This window comes from Astatotilapia calliptera, chromosome 22 (assembly GCF_964374335.1).
Source record: "Astatotilapia calliptera chromosome 22, fAstCal68.1, whole genome shotgun sequence".
NCBI lineage: Eukaryota > Metazoa > Chordata > Actinopteri > Cichliformes > Cichlidae > Astatotilapia > Astatotilapia calliptera.
This window is the reverse complement of record NC_137442.1, coordinates 11,003,387-11,022,929: the sequence shown is the minus strand read 5'-3', so window position 1 is coordinate 11,022,929 and position 19,543 is coordinate 11,003,387. Positions and strand designations below refer to the sequence as shown.

Sequence of the window (19,543 nt, the reverse complement as noted above, 5' to 3'; positions counted from 1 at the left end):
ACTTTCCACTGACTGGCGCTACGTTACCTTTATAAAAACCATGTAGTGCATGGAATATGTATGACAGCCCAGTTTTGTAGGTTTTTTTTCTTTTTGTTTTTCCTTGACACAGAGATTAGCGGAACGTAAAAAAAAAAAAGATTTAGACAGAAGATATGAGGAGGAGGAGGGAAAAGCGATAAAATTTCGGGCACTTTTGCTACTGTGAGACATCACAGAGACATCTTCCACACAAAGAACATGAACACTTTGGTTTCTGTTTATTGTAAGAGGATACTAGAAGACCTCATTCCTCCGCACACTGAAACCTGAACTCTGTTTAGCTTCCTGTCTTTGCGCCCTCTCTGTTTACTGTTTCCTCATCTTTTGGCTTTTTCACCCTCTAATCTTTACAATATGCTGTTCACATTTCTCACTTGTCTCTTTGTCTTATTTCAGTTTTGACTCCCAGTGTTTTACTGTCCAAATAATGCCTATTGTACAATAAAATACAAAGGCAATATGTCTGCCCCTGCTTCCATCTGATGGCAGGTTTATTGTAAGCTATAGTGTCGAGTGCCTGACCTATTGCCTGCAGACAGAGCTGTAGTTTTGAGGCTTACTCGCATCCGACCCTCCCTTCCTCTTCAGGCCCAGAGGCTGAAGCAGCTGGCTACATACATATTTCTGAATGACTAAGCAGGCAGGCAGCAGAGGTCTGGATATGCTGAATATTTTGGGAGAATAAGCCATAATTATTGGATATTATTCCACTGGATTTTTCAGCAACAGAAACTCCCATTACTCCTAGCTCTCATTTGTCTTGATGCCTTGATCAATTGGTCCTTTGCAACATTTTACAAAAAACTAAATGAAACATGTAAATGAGGGTTGCTTGGGCCTACAGTTTTGGCCGTAATTTGTAAGACGTGTGCTGAAATTACAGAGACAGTCCAACTCTGTCATGCAGGTCATACTGTGCTCGCTGAGCTGTACATGAGAGTGAAAAGCACAGACAGTGGCCTGTTAGCACCGTGGCAGCTAATCCATAACCTTTGTGAGCCTCGCGCTCGTGCTCACGCATGCAAACACACAAATACTGGAGCACGTTCACGCTCCATCGACACCTGACCTTTACAGGAAGCAGAGTGGAAATCAACTGACCAGAAGCTCCTGTCACTCAAGGAGCATCCACCCCCCCTCCTCTTTTCCTCCATCCCTCACCTCTCCGTTTACACTTAGTCAATATTCATTAGTCAGTGTTTAGTATAGAATGAGAGAGAGAATGTGTGGGTGAAAGAGGCAGAAAGGAAAACCGATATATATAAATATATATATATATATATATATATATAGGTGAAGCTGATGTTTGAGCAAGGGAGAGGAAAGGAATCGGGAGATGACAGGGCAGAAGAGAAGCAGATTTGCTTATCAGACACCCCAAAAAAACAGGCATGCACACACAGTCAGAAACTCAGACTGGTGCCATCTTAGTAAACACAGCTTTGATGATATGGGTATCATACTGAGCCCAATGACTTGACTTAAAGAGAGAAAAACTGCTGTGCACTGTGCACTTTGTGTGTGCACATTAGTGAGCGAGAGAGCGAGAGAGACTGTGACTGTATGAGACAAAAATACATATTAAAAAAAGATAGAAATATGAAGATATCAGGCATAAATCTGTGTGTGTTTTTGTAAAAGAGGAAAAAGAGAGCGCGAGTGTGTGTCTTGACTACAAATCAACTTCTCTTATCCATCTACGTAGATTGCCCCCATATTGGATGTTTAATATTTAACTATAGCTCTTCTCTTGGGAGGCATGGAGATTAGAAAAAAAGTTGGAAGGCTGCAGTGTGTGTGTGTGTGTTTATACACATATACGCAAAAGCACGCACAAATGCAAACACAGAGCAGTGCTGACTTCTACAGATTATGTACACATAATCAGAACCCTTCATCACAAAACCACAAACACTCAATATGCAATCAGGGGCATACAAATGAGATGGAAATGTATTCAGACAACACCTAGTGTCAAAATGTTAAGTACAAGTTTCACAGGTGTACAAAAATAACTACCGTGGTTCTGAAATAAATGAAAAGAGATAGTTTAAGTCATTTAATAAGCATCATTGCCCAAATCAATACTTGTTCCACCCGTCTCAGGTCAGCTGAAACAAGTAGCACATGCAACACAGGCATGTAATCATATTTTGATTTGGTGCAGTTAGCCGGCAGTAACAAAAAGTAAGCGAATATCGAAGCCAGTGGAACAAGTTTACACTATATAAAATCATTTAAAAACAGAGGATTCATGTGGAAGATGATCATGTTTAAAGAGGTGAATTTTGAGACAGGATATGAAAGTGGGGAAAGAGTCAGTGTTATGAATATCTGGGATGGAGTTCCAGAGGTGAGGAGAAGAGAAGCTAACGGCTCTAAACCCTGTGGTAGTCAAACGGGGGGAAGGGACTGAGAGATGGAGGAGGAGACCCGAGCATGCGATGTGCAGAAGTTTACCCCACTATACTGAAAATGCAGATCGTTGTGTGCACATTACATGCATCATGCATACTTTCCCACATTATCACGCAGGGGATCCAGTGCGGTGCACTCCTTTTTTGGCACAATATAGAATTACCTCTATGCAGTCACACACTCGTACATTAATACAAAGTGAGTCATTGTTATTTCACAGGGTTTACCTACTCCACTCACAGAAACACTGACTCAGTTATTCACTCATACACATGGTTATGTTCTCATTTAAAATGACGCTTCCTCGACTTACAAACCAACAAATTTTGCCGTTCAGCTGCTGTTTAATGTAGGCAGGCTGATGTGCAGTTGTGGAAATTTGTCATACGTTGCTAATGTAAAGTAGGGATACTAATCTGTGTGTATGAAAAGGAATGTGAAGGACCGCTACGTGGCTACATTTTGAGTTGAATTTTAACTAACGTGATGGAGGCCTTAGGTACGTGACAAGTTCACTGCTTACACTTTTCTTCAGCATTCAGAGGGTTGTGCGCTATGAATTCATCCCCAAGGGTTAGACTGTCAGCACCAAGTTGCATTGCAAAGTTCTGACGGGTGTGAGGGAGAACATTCAGTGCAAACAACTTGAACTGTGGTGCGTGTCACTGTGTCAGTGTCTGCCTGCTCACAGTGTGTCAAAGCACCCTGCTCACCAGATTTGACTCCCTGCGGCTTCTTCCTTTTCCTCAGTACAAAATATGAGGTGAAGGGTCATCGTTTTGACACCGTGGAAGTGATCGAGCACATGTTCCAGATGGTGGTTGAAGCACTTAGAGAATAGGACTTGCAGGGGGGCATTCTAAGTGTGGCACGAGGACAGCTAGTGCGTTGCTGTACATTGTGACTGCTTGGAAGCAGATAGTGCCCAGATTTTAATCGTTTTAGAGAAAAATCTAGATTTCCAAACAAAAATTTAACAAACGGACTTGTACTGAAGAAATATGCAAAGAATGAAAGCATTTTTAACCTAAACCGGAGGGACACAGGGTGATGCAAAGAAAGGGACAGCACTATTATTCTTTTAAATTCAAGCAATATCATAAGCAACATTCGATTCACACATATTGAATGAAATTCAAACGGTACGCTTTTGTTTATGTGGGATTAGGTTTTGTGTTTTTGTGATATTCCATATAAGAATCAGTAAGGAATTTATTTTTCCTTTCAGAATTATAAAATACTTCATTTTCCTGTTAACTTATGTGCATTTATTACTTAATCTACACCTGTGTGTATTGCACAAACACACCTACACTGCCCACTTTGCACATCTGCGTGTGGACTCTGTATGACGGAGGAGATCAATAAACACATGCGTGGTCAAAGGAAAGGCGCAGAAACAAAGGGGCAGATGAAAAGAAAATGAGAGCGATTGGAGGAGAGGCAGCTGGCTTGGTTGTTTGTCGTTGAAAACAAAGTGCTTTTAAATGATTTACTTGTTCCCTGCATCGATGCATTCCCTCATTAAAGAACAGCAGACTGCGAGATTTGCAGACAGACCATGTTGCATGCAGACAAGCTGAGTCGCAGTTATGCATTATCAAACACACATGAAACATATGCAGGGACGCAGAGGCAACAGAACCCGGAGACAGAAGTGGGTCAGGCTAACCAGCTCGGTCTCGCTACGTTTAAAAAATGCAACGGGGTCCCGCTGTTTCGCATTAGATACGATGGATGCAAAGGCACGTGCACACTCATATACACAGTTTAGGAGAATATCTGTGTATTCTCAGACCAGCAAGCCCAAAAACGTCAGTGTGTTTACTCCAGAAGAAAAGACATTTACTTTTGAATGCGGCACACACTCTCACTTACACATTTATTTATTCCCTTTGCTCAGACACACGAATACACCGAGGAGCTGTACGTTTTCACAGATGCAATCTACAAATTCACTTGCTCATGCATAACTAAACGCATATCTTTACCCAAATCTCAAGCTTGGAACAAGATTTGGACAGCAAATCCTCAGAAATACATTGTGCAAATCTCTTTAACAGTCATGACGGTTATTTTTGCTGGAAGATTAATTTCAAATGTACATCAGCGCTGCTCACTGGAGTTTGGTGCTGTTGTACATGCAAACAGATCCTCATCACACACCTACGCGTGTATGCATGTGCATAAAACAGTGGAGATATCTCTCTGTCAGCTCCATCAACAGGTGGAGGAATATCAGAGCGGAGCTGGAGCTAACGCCAGACAGGCCTGTCTTTCAGTAAACTGATGCCAGTGTTTGTGTAGGTCTGTGTGTGTCTGTTCGGTGTGTTTTGACACATTTATAGTGGATACGCAGCCAACGCTGAGCTATAACAGTGACATCCTTTCAGATCTTGAACTCCAGAACTGCCAGTGTTAACCGTTGCCAACATGAGCAATGGAAGCCCAATTTTGTCATCTGGGGAGCAAAGGAAGACTGGATCTTGTCACTCATGAAGGGTTAGATGAATGAGGGTGCGAGAAGATTAATAGGAGGCATATTTTGCAGTGATGTTCCTGCTGCAAATCAACAAGCCGAGCGCCGGATGCCGAGACATGGGAGGGCTGAGGAAAAAGAGCGGGGTGACTTAAACAGGGAGGTGGAGTGATGAGATGTGGAGGAGGAAGAAAGAAGGGGGAAAGTTGAACTTTCGCTTAAGAGGCCGTTTGTTTCCTCATCTGTTTACTCTTCCCCGCAGTTCTTTACCCTGAAACCGTTACGCCACTCGACCGTTGCCGTTCCACTCAGGGTATGAAGGAGAGTATTGTTTCAGGGGTTTCCATTTGGGATCTTGTGCATCGTAGAAGTATGAAATACGAATGTGAGGCAGTGGACCTCAGCCAGTGGGAGGGGTACACTCAAAATTTCTTACTTGGCATGAGTTCAAGTCATCTTGTCTACAACAGAGAAGAGAGATTAGGGCATATTTACTTATGAGCTCAGTGATAGATACTTTTCCAACATGCAGTAGCTATCTGTACTGGTGCCAACGTGTCTGCAGAGGGAAGATTTATGACGGCACATAATCTGAGCCATTATGACTAAATATCAGAAATGAAAAGCCACAAAAATCCTGGTTTATTTAATGTGTGACAGATGTTAAATTTGATGTATTAGAGGGAGCATGTGCTGCCACATTGGCAGACTATGTATTCGATTTGTTCGCTATCATTTTAGTAGATTAGGCCTTCACACTGTGACGGCTTTTAATCATCACTGCTTTTACAAAACTATTCTGACTGTAGCAATATTAATTTTAATATACCAGTTAGCATATTAATATTGAGACTAATTCTAGATTTTAGTTTCTCCTTTAACTGGTTCCAGCCACAATAACATTTCTTCTTTTTCCACCTTTCTGCTGTCTTACAAAACTTTGCATAGCTTGGTTAGGTAGCCAGAATCATGACAAATGACTCGCTATGCCTGCTTTTAATAACTCCTGTGGATTAAAAGGTCAGTTGCTAATAAGGAATGAATGCTGCCTCTGCATATATGCATGTTGATAAAGACTAACAATGTGTTATAATTCCACTTTGCTAGGTTTGATTACCAGGAGCTCCTCCACAACTCCACGTTCTGTTTGGTGCCTCGAGGTCGGCGCTTGGGCTCCTTCCGCTTCCTGGAGTCACTGCAGGTAAATATATATTGTTGTGCACAATGCTGGCTATGACCATTATTCACCTTAAAGTCTCATAGGTCATTTTTCACGATTTACACCTACATTTCTCAGGCCCAGTCATCTATGCGAAATAATGGCTTAAAGATTCAACAGTTTTATTGATTTCTCTGGAGATTAGATATATTTCTGTTCTTGCTCATGCATATTACACACTTTCATGTACCGATGAGCTTTAGTGTTATTTGAGTCAGGATCTAACAGTTGGTGGGCTCTTTGCTTAAGATACCAACAGGAGCTGAATGAAGCAAATTAGATGATCTTATTATCATGCCAGATTTTTACTTATTTGATTATGAATGGTTAATGTTGCCAATTTAAACTTGGTTTCAAACAAGCTTACATTATTATGTTTTATGCAAAAGGCGTACAGTGTGATAATGAGAGGTTTCACAGGAGTCTCTACAGTCCTGTGAAAAAGTCCACCCCTACTGCTTTTATACGTATTAAGAGGTTAAAGCGTCCAGGGAATACTAATAAAATGCAGCTGATAAAAGGATCAAATGTGAGCACCTCTATAAAAGCAGAGGTTTTGGTTTGCCGGTCTGGAACATTTAAGTGTGCGTTCAACACAATGCCAGAGAGGAAAGACATCAACAGTGACCTCAGAGCAGCATTTGTTGCTACCCATCAATCTGGGAAGGGTTCTAAGGACGTTTCTAAATAATTTGAAGTCCATCATTCTACTGCACGAAAGACTGTTCACAAGTGGAAAACATTCGGGACAGCTGCCAGTCTTCCCAGGAGTGAACGCCCTAGCAAATTCACAACAAGGTTACTCCATGCAATGTTCGGATAAACTACAAACTACAAATCTCACACTCCCCAGGGCTCAGTTAGCATGTTAAATTTGAAGCTCACGACAGACCAATTAGAAGACGACTGAACAAGAATGGCTTGTTTGCAAAGGTTGCCAGGAGAAAACCAGCACCACATTTAATAAAAACCAAACACGGCACATACACCTCATAGCAAAAGTGTGCAAATTGGTAAAAGTGCAATGATTTGAGCTCGTGTTGCAGGCACAGCACCTGAGCATCTTGCAGTCATTAAGTTGACCGTGAACTCTGACTATCTGACAGCTAAAGCAAGGCTAAAATTGGGTCATGCAACATTGCAATGATCCCAAGCACAGCAGTAAATCCGCACCTGAATGGCTGAAAAAAATAAAAAAGTCGAGGTGCTGCAATGGCCCAGTCACAGTCCAGACCACAACCTGATTGAAATGCAGTGGCAGGACTTTAAGAGAGCTGCGGATAAATGAGTTAGCACAAACGTCAATCAAGTGAAGCAATTCTATAAAGAAGAATGGGCAAAAATTCCTTCACAACAATGTGAGAGAAAGTTCTACAGAAAACAATTCGAGTTATTGCTACTTGTTCTAGAAGGTTACGTCTACTGAATCATGGGGTTTTTCACTGGACTGCACAGAGTCCTGAAAACCTTTTTCACATGACTCTGTGTGCTTACCAATCGTAATTACTTTCAAGCATATGTAGTAACATACTAATAAAAACATGATTCAAAAGTTTTCTCTATACAAAACGCTGTTGTTATTTTCAGGACTTTACTAAATCCTGCATAAACAATCAGATAAAATCCCACATGTACTATACTAACACAGTAACTATCAAAGCATTATCTGCTGATTTTCCCACAACGCTGTTAGAATAACTAAACCGCAGTGAAACCGTTCATGCCGAACAAGCTCCATCTCACATACTACCGTTCAATCAACAGGGAAGTGCAAAGAATGCAGAATGTTTATGTTCCAAAGCTGCGGTTTGTGCAGTGTTTTTGGTTGTTGACACCTTAATGGTCACATCTGCAAATGTTTTGCCCCAGACCTTTGTGCTATGCTGAATGCAGATTGAGCCATAAAGTCTTTATTTGCTATTTGAAAGGCCTTTTAGCCTAAAATGGATCCATTAACACACACAGACGCGAGCGAGCACTTATACAAACTCTAGGATCCTTCATTTAAGTCCATCAGTGAAATGTGCAAGCACACAAACAATAAAGACACCACAGGCAGTGGAGTGAGAGAATAGTTTAAACGCTTTAACAGTGTGCTGTAGTTCTCACTCTGCCACCCAAGTTGATGGTCTCACACCAGTGCAGGAAGCAGCAGTGGCTGTTTTTAGCTTTGCCGAACACTGAACTCTCTGGCTGCTACAGTGTTCCCTGGCTGCACTGCTCTCTGGGGCTACGTGGTGTGTGTGAGTGTGTGTTTCTAACTGCGTGAATAGTCCGGAAGCATCTATGGGAGTGGCAGCCTGCCCCACCGCCGCTGATGTCTGCTGAATGGACAAATCCACACACAACCCACTCGGCTTGGCAGCAGGTAGCTGTCACGGTCCCTTTCTCCTCTTTGCCTTCCTTTTTTTTTCTTGTTTTTTCCTCCGTATCAGCCTCTCTCTCTCTCTCTCTCTTCCTTTCAAGGTGCTTTTTAAGATTTTTCACTTGTGTACTCTTTATTTTTCATTTTTCATTTTTTTGTATTATTTTTTTGGTGCTAGCCAAGCCCACAGAAGAACTGGCAATTACCACTGTGGTAGGAAACTTGCTGCCAGCTTTCCAGTATACACACAGACACACATTTGCACACTCCTCCACATACACCATCGCTCAGAGCCTCCCCTTGTTCGTCTCCCAATGCAAACAAACCAAAAACAACTACACAGCACAGAGGCCTTCATTTTCCTCTACCTCCAGGCAGAGGGGGCTTTAAAACGTTTGAAGCTCACCCTCACAGTGATTTATCTCTCAGGGAGAAGGCTCCGGTGAGCTGCTGCAAAATTAAAATTAAAGGCCTTGGATTATCACTCGAGGATCTTCATTTGACCTTGTTTTAACCAGGTGCTAATTCCCACACACGCATGCACGTGCAGGTCCTGCTCGAGTGTCCTTCAGCAGGTTGATTCTCCGATGGAACGCTGGAGCGTGGAAGTCTCGATGGGCCGGAGAGAGTGGTTGATTTCTACAATATCAGCTGCCGGTGCTGTTCTCTCTGGTGGTTTAATTTTAAAAAAAAAAAGGTGGAAACAAACCCAGATCTACCAACAGTCTAGACCACAGTGAGTAGAAAGAAAAACTGAGCAGGATGAGATGAAAGTGCTGCAAACAGAAATTGAAAAAACCAAGTAAACAAGGAGAAAATCTGATAGATTTACAGAGAGGGGAAGACCAAAGGGGGTGCAAGGGTAGCAAAAAAAAGGAGAACAACATCAAAAACCTGTCAGTAAATGAAGAAATAAGACAACATCAAAAATCCACTTCAATGAAGCATTATGCTGTAACGCATCAACTGCTTCTTAGTTTCTCTGCTCTCTTTCCCTCAGTGTTCCTCTTACCCCACACATGTCCCCCTCAGTGGTTGTACCTAATTAGCGTGGAGTGAGTCAGCCCAGTCAGCCACATCTGTGTTTGCATCTATATGAATGACAGTGTTTAACAAACCTCCGGAGTATCCAGGGAAAGTAGAGATGAAGTTACTACTCATTCCAGCCACTCTGTGAGGGTCTCACACACACACAGAAGCATTGATCATATTATCTGCCCAGTTTGGGATATCACAGTGCCAAGCAGCTGGGGCTACACTCCTCCAGACTACATTGTATTCATGCAGCTGTATATCAAGCTATAGCATTTATTGCCAAAGGGGAGCCCAAGCCAGCAGCTAAGGAGGGCTGAATCAGAAGGAACCTATTTTGACTCACTGGATGTCAACTGTGGATATAAGCCTGTTTTTGACTGTGAATTTCACATGGCATTCTCTGCACGTTACCAGTTTCAAAATCCGCTTTTCTTTGGGAAACAACAACAACCTATGACACTGCAACCTACGCGTTTAAAAAAGGAAGGCTCTGGCAAAGCAGGCCTGCTTGGTTCTTGGGTGGCTCTATGTATTCTCAAGAATTAGTCGTGCACAGCCAGATCTATGTATGTAACGCAGCGTGATTACAGCTTCGGCCTCACACGTGCAAATGTTCTCTCCCACAAAGCCAAATTTTGCAGTCTCACTACATCCTGGGTTTAGTGCCATCAGGGGCGATCTGGCTATAAGAAACTAGAAGGAACCCATTTCATCTGCAGCTTCTCAAATCTTATATTTTCTCCTACGTTACACAAGTTGGTTTCTTATTTTCACTGTTTCCTTTAAGATTCTTTAAACTCTTATTTCTATTTGCATGTGTGTGTCCAGGCGGCGTGTATCCCAGTACTGCTGAGTAACGGCTGGGAGCTGCCGTTTTCTGACGTCATACAGTGGAACCAAGCGGTCATTGAGGGAGACGAAAGATTACTACTTCAGGTAACGGACATAAGCATTTACAAGTGTCCGCACACAGGTGAACACCTTAACACATGCAAGCAGACATTGTGTTGACGGCCAGATGTTCATTCGGGATGTTTTGGGTCTTAGCATAACATCTGCATAAAATACATACTTGCGTTTTTTCATAATTTAAAGAAGAAAACAAACAATTGTGTTAGTTCATGGGTGGCTCACAAGCCTTTAAGTTATACACTGTCATCAAATAAGGCGTCTTCAGTTCTAGCAGATGAATATATGACTATAATTAAAGACATATCCAGAGATATGTATCCTTGGTTTAGGAGTCATGTTGGATTAGGCGAAGTTGAGAAATTTTACCACCTTCTTTTGGAATTATGCCACTATTTGGCAGCAACAGTAGCGAGGAAACATGTGAAGGGATTTGATATTCAACAAAGAAGCCAGCTTAAGGGATCTAGGGCGTATCGCAACCTTTCGATTTTTAAATCAGATGTTCTATTATTCGATTTTTAACAGAATAAACAGTTTTTAAGAAAAACACAAGCACTAAACCCTACTTTGTAAGGCTTACAAAGACTGATAGCCAGTATTATCTCTATCTGTGCAGAGGATTGGCTTAGTTTAAATGCAAACATGGACCTTGGAAAACATCCAGAACATCCAGGTAGGCATTACCTGTATCAAACGTGGTGGTTACAGCTTCGAGCTTCTTTGAGATTAAACACCCCAAAAGGCCTTAATCCAGCTTTATTTCAAAAGCACTCGCTCTCTCGCCGTGTCGCCTTGTTACACGGACGTACAAATAAACAGCCAGTGAGAAAAGCCAGTTCTCTCCCTGCTACAACCTTTATCTCTCTCCCTCACACACAAATTACATCATGTCTCCTCTGCATTGATCCGCTTTGATCCTGACCAATAGAGGACATGAATTGGCATTCAGCTAATGAGCAGGCACGAGCTCCCTGGAGCTCAGGGCGAGGGAGACATTTTCAAATTAGGGTAGAATTGGTTGAATGAGCTGACCTCATCAGTTGAATTTCTGCACACCTGCAAAAGTCTCACTTGGAAACGGGCGTATATTAGACACCGATGTTCACATCGTCTATGATCTGAGCGCAACTAATGCAAGGCTGAGTGCAGGCAGACAGTAGATGAAATTAGTGAAGCCATCTTTAACATGCACTGTAATTAATAAGAAGGAGAATTTTTCAAAAAAAGAGGAGATTTTTGTGGCGTCCCACCGTTTAACACGCATTTCTTCCACTTTGAGTTAAAATGAATGAATGAATTTTGGTGGTTCATTAAAACCCCCAATTTATCCTCACTAATCAGGGTCTGATTATCTGATTGACAGCCGCTAAATCAGATCTGTGTTAAATGTTTTAGAGGGCCAAATTAAACAACCCCTCTTTTTATCCTGTTCTAGACTATTTTAAAAGGTACTCCTTAAATTGACAACCATCAAAGGAAAAATCTTAATCGTATTTGTTTTTTCTCTTTCTTAAATTGCTTTTTTAAAAATTTTACCATGTTATTTTTTCTCTTTTGTCTTTAGGTGCCATCTACAGTGAGAGCAGTAGGGAACGAGAGAGTGCTGGCTCTACGACAAAGGACACAGATGTTGTGGGAAGCTTACTTTTCCTCGGTGGACAAGATAGTTCTCACCACACTGGAGGTCAGGCCAAGAATGGACAAACTCTTGATAATAAGGTCCAGCGACAGAAAATCCAACCAGATGTTGTTGGTAAAATCCAGGATCAGATATTCAAAGGCAAAGCCCAAACTCACGATTTGAAACAGAGGATGGAGTGCTGCCTGGGTATAGCATGTAGGACACTTAAAAACCACTTGCTTGTTGTAGCATTTTCAGACATTTCCAATCTAACATGCTAACAAGCTAACATAGCTCTCTTAACAGGTAATATGTGAGTTCAGGGCAAGATTTTTTCAGTTTGGCTCTAGTACTTCAGTGAGGTTTTGAATACTTACTGAACTATCTGATGAGACAGGTTACTACACATCCAGTTACTTTGGCACTTTAGTCTGAGGATTATAAAACAGAGAGGTTTGGTGAACAGATCTTATCTGCACAAACGCCTCATACCAACTGTCAAGCATGGAGGTGGAGGTCTGATGATTTGGGTTTATTTTGCACCCACAAGACATCAGGCCTATACTTACTAAATTGACCATGAACTCCTCTGTTTATTAAAAGAACTATGCAATTGGGTTGTGCAAGAGAGCCTTGATCCCAAACATAGCAGCAAATATAAAACAGAATGACTGAAAAAGTAAAGAATTAAGTTATTGCAATGATGCAAAGTCCAGAACTCAACCTAACTGAAATGCTGTGTTGGGACCTTAAGAGGGCTGTGCTGGGGAAAAAAAAGCCAACAAACCTTGATGAACTGAAGGAACTTTGTGAAGAAGAGTCAGCCAAGATTCCTCTACAATCATGTGAGAGACTAATAAAGTCTGAAAAGAATTACTAAAAGTCATTGAATCATGGGGTATACCTAGCCTTTCACTGGACTGCATAAACTCTTGTAAAAACTTTATTTTTCACATGACTGTAGCCACGGTGACATCAGTTATTGGTTAGTAAAGTCCCGTTCTGAAGCTTCAGTCTGAACATTTTTGGCCTTTGCCATTTTGATATTTTGAAACTGCACAGGAGAAGCAAGGGGTGAATTTAACAGACTTTACAGTTACAAGGATATTCACGGTAAAGCATGCCCTGCTCTGTACTCAAATGCTCTTTGACTGAAGTGGGAGTGGAATTTACAAATCCGCTTTGCTTGTATCACATTAAGCTTTGACCCCCTAGTGTCAACACAAGATCCGTGTCCCACAAATATGCGTGTGGGTAATACTGCAAACCTAGTTTTTCTCTGCTGCTATACAGATCTATTCAGAAATGTGCAGAACTCGAACGTTTCAAGTGAAAACTGCTATAAACACAGGCGGAGTTACTACTCCTGTGCCTTTTTCCTGCCTGCGTCCTGTATCATCAGTCCTCTTTCAGAAGACTGGTTTGCAGCAGAGTTGTCATATTTGAATCAAACACCCTTGTATCATTATGATTACAGGGTTGGCCCATGGTCTGTATTTCCACTCTTTCACTATCTCAGTTTTGTGTTGAATTAGGTCTGTGAAACATTTCAAAGCAGAGCACATCTGATCCGTCTTAGAGAAATCCCCCAAATGTATAGAAATTATATATCATTACTTAAATATCAGTCTCAACCTGCCAGTTTCTGCTTTACTGGTGACTATTATGACTTTTGATATGCTGCACATCAGGTGTAGAAGAAAAAACTTAAACCGGAATTACAAAGAGCTTGGAGTTTTCTTCACTTTTTTGTCTTTGAACAAGCTGCAAAGAAATGCATTGCAAAGATAGCTACTCTGGCTCAGAGAATGTCATTTGAAGGTTGGCCCAGCAGTTAGATGATGCATAAAAAGAAATGCCAAACCTCCTTATATAAGAAGTTTTTGAACACTCTGATAAAGTCAATGTGAGTAAACAACAGATTTAATGCTGCTGAAATCTGAAGAAATCACAGAACGAGTGGTAAACTTTATAATCAGATGTTTATGAACTGGAGTCTGGGAGCTCCTAGTTAATTTGGTGTGTGGAATTTGTGCAAATGATAATAAGAGGAAGGTTCTGGAGGTTAGTGATAAGCTGGTTATGTACAATGCATACAGCATGTAGAGGGGACCTCCGCACGAGAGACAGCTGTGCAGTCAGCTTGAGGTCAGTGAGGCAGAGGACTTCAGGTGCCAGTGTTGCTGCTGCATGGACACCTCCTATTGGTGTACAATGGGAAGTACACAGATCCTGTCATTACGGACTCCTAAAATATGCAGAGACAAGTGTGTCAGGACTTGAACTGCAGTGCAGTTTATATTAAGCTCTAAAATTCTCATGCACTGGCTTAGAAGGGGAAAAATGAGTGTGATGCAGGCTCATACTCGATGAGTACAACAGCCACTTTAATGCATAAAGCCAACATGTATTTCTCACATTGCAACCCACGTCGAACCTCATCCAATTTTTTTCCTTTCTTAGATCATTAAGGACCGTGTATTTTCTCACATATCGAGGAACAAGTACATGTGGAACTACCTCCCAGGAGGTCTGCTGGTCCTGCCAGAGTACTCCACTCATCTTGCACATTTCCCTTTCTACTACCTTGGATTAGGTAAATGCAGAGTTTATTTAAACAAATCAGCACAGCTTGCGAATCTTGATTGCATGCTAAGGATGTTGGAAAGGAGATGAAAAATTAAGACGCCACACTCAACATTACACAAATTGTTCTCAAATATTTGCTTAAGTTCTTGTCTGTATTGATTTTAATTTTGCATTCCTGCCAAATATTTGTTCTTTTATCCGGTTTAAATACATTATTTTATAAATTACGGCAGCATTAAACTGCAGCATTGCTCTCTACAGCACAGTGTTTTAAATGTTCAGATTCTTCATGGTGGCTTGAAATTATTTTGATGATGTTCAGTACAAATAAATATTAGTATTATTAGGCTTAGATTAGCAGCACCTTGCGCATGTTCAGACAGATAAGACATTTCATCATGTGCACATCTTTGTTTCATGACTTTGCTCAGGAGTCACTCCAGGACAGGAGTTCACTGCTGTCATCCATGCTGTCTCTCCATTGGTCTCCCAGTCTCAACCAATCATGAAGCTACTTCAGGTGGTCTCTAAGTCAAAGTACTGCTCACAGGTACATACTGAGATATTCTCTATGTAACTTTGTCATAATAATAAGCAAAAGTTGGATTGTGTGTACAGTTGCTTCAGAAAGTAGTCACTTTTTCACATATTATAATCGTAAGTTTAACTTGAAATGCATAATTGTGAATGTTTCTATAAAGCTACACTCAGTAACCCCTGAAGGCAAAGCAAACACATTTTAAGAAATGTTGAGAACGTACTACAGTGCCTTTCAGGTATTTATTTTCTTAACTGTTTATCACGGGGCCTATCATACCTTTATTGCAAATCTCTCATTTGAAAAGCATCCATGTCTACTCCTGCTGCAGTGCTCTCCACTGTTTTTCAAATTCCTCTTCAATAACTTCTGTCGTAAAGTGAATGGATTGTGCATAATTTAGTTTGTGCATATATAAGATTCAGTGATGTCAGAGCAAAATTATAGTGAAGTATAGATCTCACCAGGTTATAAAATTGAGCAGCTGGGGAAAAAAAGATGAGTCTCCATACTTCATAGAGTTGTGCATCTGGACAGACTGTGCAACCAAGCAAGAAATGCCATGGTCGCGAAAGTGACCTGGAACCCAACAGTCACTCTAACAAGTCAGTAGATGTTCTCTGCAGGAATTAGATGATCTGCCAATAAAAGGGCAGCCATCCCCAGGAGCACATCATCAATCAGGTCTTTAAGCTAAAAGTTGCAAGAGAAGCTGCTCTGAGTAAAACAGAGATGTCCTTGAAGAAAACCAGCTGAAGAGCACATGCAACTTGAGACCAAAGGGGTGAACTACAAAGTAAGATTAGTGGTTTAGCAAGCTACGTCAAGCTTAAAATCGGCGTTTTATATTTCTCAAAAGAGTTTCTCTTTTTACTTGGATAAATCACTGATGCTGAACACAATGCAGTCATGAGCAGGTTATGTTCAAAGCACCATATTTTAAGTGTAATGCAGATTCTCTGCTGCGGGAATACTTTTTTTTTTTGGACATAAACATTGTTAAACCATATCTTACCTTAAAAACAAGCATCGGGAGTGCACTCAGCCATTAAAATAATTAACTTGAATTAAAATGCTTATTTTTTAGCTCTGTGTGCGCTAACGTACCAGAATAACAGTTTTTTGCAGCCTTAATCTCTTGCTGTTTTTGCAACAGTATTGCATTTTACTGTTACAATTTTTATGTAGATATTTAGTCGTGTACGTGGCACTAATAGGGATCATTTTGTGTTGAAGAAGAGTTATATGACCTTTTTATATGAACATTGCACAGAGCCTGAACTAGAAAGCCCGACTTAATAAGAGAAAGTTGTTAACCACTGTTGTGATACTGGTTATCTCCAAATGAGTTTTAGGTTTTGTCAAATCAGCTGGGAAAGCCTGGCTGTGTTGACTTTCATTTGTATTAAACCCCTCAGGAATCCTGCTCAGCATTACAATAAACCAAAGCATACATACTTGGTTTTAGAACAAGTTTCTAGTAGTTCTTGAGTTAAAGGCCAAACTTAAACCCCATAGAGCACCAAAAATTAAACTTCACCGATATGAAGTGAATAAGAGTACAAAAATTAAAGTGGTCTGGATACTTGAGTACCTAAGGCAACTGTAGACTATGAAAATTTATCATTGAGCAAACTATCATATGGGATATGGGATATGGGATATCATATGGGTGAGGGATCATACCTCTGAAATCCCTGACTGATTTATGACAGCTACTTTTCTAATCAATCTAATGCATCTATATGTCGACATTTTACATGAGCTCCACTTCTCTTCTGTTTTAGATCATTATTCTGTGGAACAGCGAGAAACCGCCACCCAGTCGGAGCAAATGGCCTCCTATGCCTGTCCCCCTCACTGTGACAGATGGCAGGAGGAAGGTGAGGGCCAGTGCCACTCACAACTCAAGCTGTAGCCTGCTGTGACGTCTGAGTGACAGAATGACAAACTGTCGCTTGCTCAGTCTGTTTATGCGTCTCTCACTCGCTGTCTATATCTGCTAATCTATTTTTCGCCTTGATGTCTCTTTTTTTGGTCTTTCTTACCATCCGTGTTTATCTGACGTGTCCACCGATCCGTGCAGCATTTACTTTCTCAACCCTTCTTCCATGTGTGTCTTTTCAGACGTTTTTCTTCCTCCCAAGGCAAAACCTATAGTGATTCACCCATCTCAGTCACTCAACATGATTTACTGTATTTCATAATCTCTCAGAGCACAAGCCAGCCATCCCACGGGCTACAGCACCAGAGCTAAAACTAGTGACTTTGTTTTTCTCGCAGACCACCAGTCGGTTTCTACCTCATGTTGCCATAGAGACGGAAGCAGTGCTGAGTCTGGATGAGGATACGGTCCTACTGACAAGTGAGGTGTGTGGACATGTACAACACACAATACATACAGCAGAAGCGCCCACATACTGTACATGAATAAATTAATATTTCTAAACAAAAAAAACCCTGAATCTTCCTTTTCTGTACTTGCAGGTGAACTTTGCCTTCTTGGTGTGGCGGAGCTTCCCTGAGCGGATTGTAGGCTATCCTCCCAGAAGCCACTTCTGGGATCCCCTGAAGCGGGCCTGGGGCTACACCTCCAAATGGACCAACGACTACTCTATTGTCCTAACTGGAGCCGCCTTCTACCACAGGTGCATGAACGCAGGAGGGAAAAAATAATGAATAATAATTTGTTTCATATTTTTTATAACTGAAAACTTTCTTTGTGGTTACTAGTCTTTTAATTAAAGGTTCAAAGGAAGAAAAAAGACACTTTAGTTGAATCACCCAGCAAAATCTTGGTTTGTCTCACATATCCGGTGGTAAAAAAATTATTTGAATTTGCTATTACATAACAGCAGGAAAACATTTTTATTGGAGTTGTAAGTTCTACATTAATTGGTCTGATCTTCAGTCGCCTTTATAGACATGTCACTTTCATGTATACAGATGTGAAACGTCTTCAAGTAACTTAAAGAAGTCCAGACGCTTTTCTTTGCAAGCTCCTTTGACTACGATGACCTGGATGACTGAGAACCTTCACAGACATATTTGTGCCGACAGTTTCTCCTACTTGGAGTCAAGTGCTTCAATTAAGGAGATGAGATTGGGTTGTGGGTTGGCGTGTCCTCTATAAATAAGGCATATCAATGTTGCAAGGGAGGTTTGCCTACAAAGGTTCCTAACTGAGTTAAATGACTTAGAAACAATTAGGTGGCAGCCATAGTTAGAGCTAATCAAATTACCTAAATGATAAGAGAAGGCGCTTCAGTGCTTCTTTTCCTATTCCCTTTAGTATTAGCTCTACTGCAGCATCTTTTATAACAACCCATAATGCTGTTCATCGATTCTCTTAGCACTGCAGTTGTCTTTGAAAAGATCACACCAGGATGCAATCCTGAGAGGTCGGAGAAAAACTCAAGGGTAACAGCAAAACCATCATAGAAATCTTTGCAACATAACGAAATCTTTGTTCATATTTCCACTATATGAAAATAGATATTCAATAGAATGGCCTTAATTTAAGGACACGATGCTTTTCGAGAACAAAATAATACAGCAGATCCCAAGTTTACCAAACCTGAAGGTTGTGTGAGTAGATGAGACAAAACTTAAAGCATTTTGACAACAACATATGTTTAAAGGAAGGAAAACAACAAAATCTCATGGGAGCATGGTTTGGGGCTGTTTTGCTCCCTCTGGGATTGAGTGCCGTGCAATTGCTGAATTCAAACAATGAATTTAAGAATTATCAATTTATTTTTTTTTGTAAATGAGACTATCAGGGCAGGAGTCCATGACCTTAAAATGCAAGCTCATAGTATAGTCAGCAAAAGAATGGTTGAAAAGGTAGAAGATCGTTGTTATGGAATTGCTGAGTTCTCAACTGAGAGGTTATGGCAAGACCTGAAGAGGGCTGTTCAGTCCATACATCCCAGAAATGTTAACAAACTGAGTCAGCTTTGTAGGAGGCAATGGTTAAAAATGAAGTTCTTACTGTTGTGTAAGCTCCATAAGCAGCTACAGGAAAACAGGAGCTCCTACAAATGGCTAAATTTAAAAGTTTGTTCATTTTTCCAGGGTGTACTGAGACTTTTTAATGTGTTTGATATATTCGTCTATAATAACTGCAACATTTGACAAACTAATACAGAACAGACATTAACTTCTCAAAACAGACTGCTTCAAAGATTAAAAACTGAGAGCAAGGGAGAACTTGAACTCTAGCAGCTCCGAACATAATGGCACAAATATCAACATGATGAGCAATAAGGGACAATCAAACAGAAAGAAAAGGCATCAAGAATAATTATGTATTTGTGTGAGCG

The 19,543-nt window shown here is 40.9% G+C and overlaps 1 protein-coding gene across 2 annotated transcripts in view; it reads left to right on the top strand.

Moving 5' to 3' along the window:
* The window catches only part of ext1c (exostoses (multiple) 1c), an 84,265-nt gene that overhangs the window by 62,685 nt on the left and 2,037 nt on the right, over nucleotides 1-19,543 (top strand). For both annotated transcript variants that reach the window (XM_026157439.2, XM_026157440.2), the window contains exons 3-10: nucleotides 6,047-6,140; nucleotides 10,387-10,494; nucleotides 12,035-12,154; nucleotides 14,555-14,687; nucleotides 15,112-15,230; nucleotides 17,006-17,101; nucleotides 17,502-17,588; nucleotides 17,706-17,866. In XM_026157439.2, coding sequence (XP_026013224.1) covers nucleotides 6,047-6,140; nucleotides 10,387-10,494; nucleotides 12,035-12,154; nucleotides 14,555-14,687; nucleotides 15,112-15,230; nucleotides 17,006-17,101; nucleotides 17,502-17,588; nucleotides 17,706-17,866 — 918 coding nt within the window. The remainder of the gene's footprint in view (nucleotides 1-6,046; nucleotides 6,141-10,386; nucleotides 10,495-12,034; nucleotides 12,155-14,554; nucleotides 14,688-15,111; nucleotides 15,231-17,005; nucleotides 17,102-17,501; nucleotides 17,589-17,705; nucleotides 17,867-19,543) is intronic.